Source organism: Archocentrus centrarchus, chromosome 19, assembly GCF_007364275.1.
Source record: "Archocentrus centrarchus isolate MPI-CPG fArcCen1 chromosome 19, fArcCen1, whole genome shotgun sequence".
Classification (NCBI taxonomy): Eukaryota; Metazoa; Chordata; class Actinopteri; order Cichliformes; family Cichlidae; genus Archocentrus; species Archocentrus centrarchus.
This window is the reverse complement of record NC_044364.1, coordinates 22090132-22096406: the sequence shown is the minus strand read 5'-3', so window position 1 is coordinate 22096406 and position 6275 is coordinate 22090132. Positions and strand designations below refer to the sequence as shown.

Here is a 6275-nt window from a genome sequence, read left to right as displayed (position 1 = left end):
TAATAATCAGTTTTTTTTTGCAGGGGGCTCACACTTTCTGTCCTGAGGGAAGAGCACAGTGACTCTGTCCTGTGACTCATTGTTTCTCTGACAGCAGAGGTGGAGAGCACAGAGCCAGTCTGACCTGTAGAGACACAGCTGGCATGCTTCAGTGACATCAAATCATTTGGAAGTGAAACTGAAGTGAGTAGACCCCCCACAGACTTCAGATGGTGGTGTTGGGAGATGCTGATGGAGACTTTGGATAAGGTGGAGCTGTGAGGTGGAGGGATGGATGAGAGGTGCTGAATGGAGAGGAGGGTGTGAATGGCTTAGAGAATGTAGGAAAAATGGAATGTGGTCCATTTTTCTCACATTGGTGAGGTTTTGACAGCAAGGGGGAGAGCAGTACAGCAGAACATTTAGAATAGAATAGAATAGAATAGAATAGGATGCCTTTAGTGTCATTATACAGGATGTACAATGAGATTGGAGGGCCACTCCTGCTCAGTGCCATGCAATAGAAAGTCAAACTTTCTAAAATAAAAATATGATAATCTAAAATATCCAGAAAAATGTATAAAAATATATACAGAAAATAAAATGTGGTAAAAATACAGAAAATAAGAGAATGTATAAAAATATATACATTGTAAAAAATAAAATAAGTATATACGTATAATAATGAAGATGGTGAGTATTGCACTAGTGAATGAAGATTGGATATCACACAATATAGGAGTGATAGATATTGTTCAGTATGAATAATCCTCTGTGGATCTGTTTGCATGATATGCAAACTGATGGGTGTCGAAAGTGGGGGGGGGGGGGGGGGGGGGGTGGCGGGGTGGTCTTTGATGTGCTGGAGAACCAGCCTCTCAAAGCACTTCATGATTAGCGGTGTGAGGGCCACAGGGCGGTAATCATTTCACATTTCACAGAGGAAACATGGCTGCAGTCCAACAATCCTCTCAGGAAGGCTTCTGACTTTAAATCTGCTGTCCCAGTTTCCTGGAATCATCTACAGAAGGATCTGAAATGGTGAGAGCTGGTTATGAAGGAGTTTACATCCATTTTAAAGGATTAAGAGAAAGTTCTCTTGGTCAGTGTGAGTTGCTCAGTTGCTCTTGTAATGATGTTTTACTGCATATGATTCAGATGTTTGTGTTCACATGTCTGTGCCCAATGCCAGTTTGCATTTTGTGTAATTTCTTTTCCCCTCCTGGCCAGGTCTCACCTACACAAGAGCATTTGCCTGGATAAATAAAAGATATAATAATAATAATGACCCTGTTGTTTCAACCAGTGCAGTTTTCTTATCACTCATATTTTTAAGTTAACCAAATTATATTTTACACCCATCTGACCGCCACGACGCCATCATCAAAAAATAAAACCTCGGAAAGATTCTTCACGGTGAATCTCTGCAAACATGTTTCTCCTTCAGGTGAACTGAGGCAGAAAAATACAGCCTTGAGCTGTCAATCATCTGAGAGGAAACACACATAGACATTTATTCTGTTTAGGTGAGTAAACATCAGGCATTCCTGCATGTTTTAACACCCCACTGTGCGTGTGTGTGTGTGTGTGTGTGTGTATGTGTGTGTGTGTGTTTTGGCAGCTCAACAGTGAGCCCCTTGATTCAGTTATAGAACACACACACACACAGTGTTCAGTCTGAGGTGCCGTTTACACGAAGCCGTTTTCACTGGAAACGGTGTCGTTTTGATGCGTTTCAGCCTTTCGTTTACACGATGGCGTTTCAGAAACGATCCGCGTTTACACGAGGACATGTGAAACGATGAAAACGATGTAGTTCCCATGCCAGGCCACAAGTTGGCGTTGGTTTTCTCTTTGCAAAGTTTGTTTACGCAAGACGCGCATGCGTGGAGTGACAGTAGGTAGTGCGGCAAATTGTTTATTACTTACAAAACGGCCAATGTGAGAGGTTTTGTGTGGACCGATGATGAGGTTGGATCGCTGCTGCACACAACGCTGAATTACAAAACGGTAAAAACACAGGAAAAGCATAAGAAGCACTCGTGAATCCGCGAGTACTGTTTATCAGTTTGCGCGTGCGCGAAAAACTGGCCGTCGCAACCATAGTGCGCATGTGCGAGTCGAGCGTTTTCAAATCACCCCGGTTTCAAGTGTTTACATGAAAACGCAAGCCGGTGCGTTTCTGAAACGCTCCACTCTGGACCCCGTTTCTGAAACACATCGTTTTCACTCTGTTGTCGTGTAAACAGAAGGGCGAAACGCATCAAAACGACACCGTTGTCGTGTAAACGCAAGGCCGAAACGCATCAAAACGACACCGTTTCAAAATGAAAACGGTCTCGTGTAAACGGCACCTGAATCTGTGGTGTTAGGTGTGTGCTCCAGAGAAACAAACTCCAGTCCAACTTTCATCCAAGGGTGGAAAACTTGTCGCCTCCATCAGCGCATTCATCTTCAGCTGCGAGCGTGTATGTCCCAAAGCGTGCTTCCTGTCAAAAGATGGACCTATGTGCTGTGATGTCATCACTGGTCTGTGAAGCTTCAACAGACGTTTGTGTCACTCTGGTCCAGGTGGACCTTCACATACCTGCTCACACAAAAACTCCTGTGAACATTTGAGTGGCATGAACATGAACCCATGTGTGCAGGGTTCTGCAGTGGTTCTGCAGTAGTTCTGTGATGGTTCTACACAGAGCTTTACAGACACACATCTGCATGTTGTAGCTGCCACATTAAAATATGTGGAACAGCCAGTATGCTGGTGTTTGTCCTTTAGCTTTGAATATTGTGAAAAAACTTCTAACATGAAGATGCACAGTGGTGGTTATCACTGTCACCTGACAGGTAGAAGGTCCTGGGTTTGAATCCAGGCTGGGTTCTTCCTGTGTGGGGTCAGTGTGGGTTCTCACTCACAGCCCAAAGACATGCAGTTAGTGGGGTTAGGTTAACTGGTGATTCTAAATTGCCCATAGTTAGTGTGAGTGTGAATGGTTGTCATCACACAGGACCTCACATGGACTCATGACGTCACCGAACTTGTGATGACAGCACAGCAGCGACTGCCTTTTCTGAGGACACTTATAAAGACCAGGCTGTCCCAGGGCCTGCATCAAGAGTGTTCTTGTGTATGGCATCCTAGTGTGGTTTTCCAGCTGCACTCTCCAGAGGGTCATCAGGTTGGCCCAAAACATCACCGACACACAGCTACCAGCACTTGAGGACCTGTACAGTAGCTGCTGTCTACGCAGGGCCACAGACATAATTAAGGATTCCTTTCACCCAGGGCACTTCACACTGCCGCTCTCTGGGAGAAATGCAGGGCTACAAGAACGCACACCTCCAGGCTTTGTAACAGTTTCTATCTAAGTGCTTTTAGAACAGTAAATTTTCTAGGAAATATTCTACTGTATGGTCCCCATTATTCTGTTCTGAGATGTGCAAAGACCCATCTATGTATCTTATCCTGTTGCTTCTTTGTTCTAATTTCTGTTTTTAACTGAGCACATTCATTGTTTTTATTGTTGTTGATTCGAAGAACACAGTTATAATTCCATTTTTAGATTTTTTATAGGTCTCTATTGTAGTAAAATAAATTTCTGTTCGACATGATGACGGCAAATGTTCATGACAACTTCTGCTGGCTCATTTAGATGCTTGATGCCATCTGTGGGATGTTTTTAAGTTGGAGAAACGTTTAAAACTCGCGTTAAACACAAAACTTCTTTCAGGCTGACTCAGAGACAAGGAAGTGTAAAGTGTTCACTCATGTTCGGGTCTTAGATAGGTAAAAGAAATAAAATGATGCATTGTGCTGGGGGAGAGCAGTGATGTTCTAACATAAACATAAAAATGGCAAAAATGGAAATTTGTGTTTTTTGTCCTGGAGGCTTGTTGTTTACAGAAGTGGATCCACATCGGTGCTTTGGTATATTAGAGGCAGAACCCTGTACAGCAGAAAGAGTCAGTAAGTGTGTGTGTGTGTGTGTGTGTGTGTGTGTGTGTGTGTGTGTGTGTGTGTGTGTGTGTGTGTGTGTGTGGGAGGGGGGGGGTCTGCAGGGAGGGGTGGATTCTCTGCAGGACAGACAGAAGACCCGCTCATGAAACTGAAATACTTTCTGTGTCAGAGCTGCTTTGACACACTCACAGCACCAGCCCTCAATCTGCAGAGGAGAAACTCGTCAGTTACACACTTTTATTTTGAAACACTAAGTCGGTCCGTCTCGGTCGGACGGGTCCCAGCTCGGTTCTGACCTCCACAGGCTCCTCTGATCTAGCTCCGGTTTTGCCCGGAGGAGGAGCGGGATGAGCGGGCTGGAGGCGGACGTTGCGCGGCTGCTATGGCTGAAGGATGAGCAGATCGGGCAAATGGAGCGCAGGCTGCGGGAGAAGGAGGAGGAGGCGGCAGAGCTGCGGAGGAAGCTGCACAAGTGTGAGTCGGTGCTGCGGGGCCGAGGCCTCTGCAGCCCGGACAGCCGGCGCCCCCGGCGGGCCGCGGGGGTGTCTGCAGAGCCGGCGGAGGAGACGGAACTGCGCAGGTTCAACAAAACACACAGGTGAGCTGACACACCCGACACCGTCGTACTTATACAAAGTATAATTTTACTTGTTTTATTGTACCTTTACTTTTGATTTTTTTTTATCTTCTGTGTTTTCATGTTTTTATTTAATAAAAAAGAAACTTTACTTTTCATAGACAAGTACATAGACAACAAACTTCTTTCAGAAGCGTTTGAATAAACACGTGAGCTTTTATTTGGAAAAGCTAAAAGAAAATTACAGCCTGTCTTAAATTTAAAAAGTTTTAATGAAAGTCGATAAAAACTGTTATTCTTATTCGTGTAAGACTGCATGGAAGCTCCACAGCATGGCTCTCACAGTCAGTCTATTGAGGAGACAGAAATTGTAATCTGGTCACTGATTCATCACCGACCAACATTTATAGAATCATTTTCTTTCTTACTGAGCACTCAATGCACTTTAGACCTCAAGCCATGTTTAACCACATCACATCACGGCACATATTTACTTTACTGCTCTCCTATGGCCAGTTCACAGTCACCAGTTAAGCTAACATGCATGTCTTTGGACTGTGGGAAGAAACCAGAAAGACAGGCCCATTCAGACCCAGAACCTTTTTGCTGTGAGTCAGCACTGCAAACCACTGCACCACTGTGCAGGAGCTTTAAATTTTAATGCGCTGTTAACTGTTTGACTGCAGTCTTAATGTCTTTGGATTCCTGATAAGGTAAAATAGGATGTCTGAAAGCATCTCTTTGGTCTTTTGGAAACGGTTGTGTTCTGTTTATTAGAGTCAGGCAACATGCTAAACTTTTCCAGCCTTCAGCCTGTAAATGAAGAAACAGGTGAGGAGATGTTGTTAAATGAACAGAAATCGACTTAAAGCACTTTGAAATGTAACGACCCTACAATATGAACAGGAAACCCCAAAATCAGATGACATGAATGCACTTGATGAAGGCTGAAAGGAAGAGCTTCTTTTTAACAGGAAGAAACCTCCAACAAAACCAGGACCAGAGAGGGGCAGCCATCTGCTGAGACTGTTTGGGGGTGAGGAGAAAGAGACAAAGACAAAACAAGCACACTGAGAACGAAGTTAATGCAGCAGTGCTATATAAACACAATGCATCATGGGAACCCCCCAGCAGCCTTGGCCTATTGCAGAGTAACTAAGGGAGGGTTCAGGGTCACCTGATCCAGTCCTAAGCCTTATCAAAAAGGAACGTTTTAGGCCTAATCTTAAAAACAGAGAGGGTGTCTGTCTCCTGAATCCAAGCTGGGAGCTGGTTCCACAGAAGAGGGGCCTGAAAGCTGAAGGCTCTGCCTCCCATTCTACTCTTAAGTATCCGAGGAACCACAAGTAAGCCAGCAGTCTGAGAGCGAAGTGCTCTGTTGGGGTGATACATAGCTATGAGGTCTTTAAGATAAGATGAGGGCTGATTGTGTTCATACAGCTAAACTCTTCCTTCATGTGTCAGAGAAGCTGCGGTTTGCTGTACTGACAAGGATCAGCCAGCAGAGGGCGGCACATGACAGCAGGACTGGTAGAGTTCAGTTGCTCTATCATCTGTTTACACTCAATGAAGATTCAGTTTAAATAACAACTTTATTTATAAAGCACCGAGTTTTTACAAAGTATTTTGACAGACACAGAAAAGCCCTCAGTTCAAACACCCCCCCCCCAAAAAAAGGGCAAAGAAAAACAGGATAAAATACTGCAACTTTTTCTGTGAAATGCTTTCTTCACTGCTATTAAATACTACGAAAAATGATCAAAA

General features: G+C 44.2%; 1 protein-coding gene across 1 annotated transcript in view; it reads left to right on the top strand.

Moving 5' to 3' along the window:
• The first annotated feature begins 4281 nt into the window (after nucleotides 1–4281).
• The window catches only part of LOC115798683 (cGMP-dependent protein kinase 1-like), an 80918-nt gene continuing 78924 nt past the window's right edge, over nucleotides 4282–6275 (top strand). Inside the window, exon 1 of the mRNA XM_030755620.1 lies at nucleotides 4282–4532. Coding sequence (XP_030611480.1) covers nucleotides 4282–4532 — 251 coding nt within the window. The remainder of the gene's footprint in view (nucleotides 4533–6275) is intronic.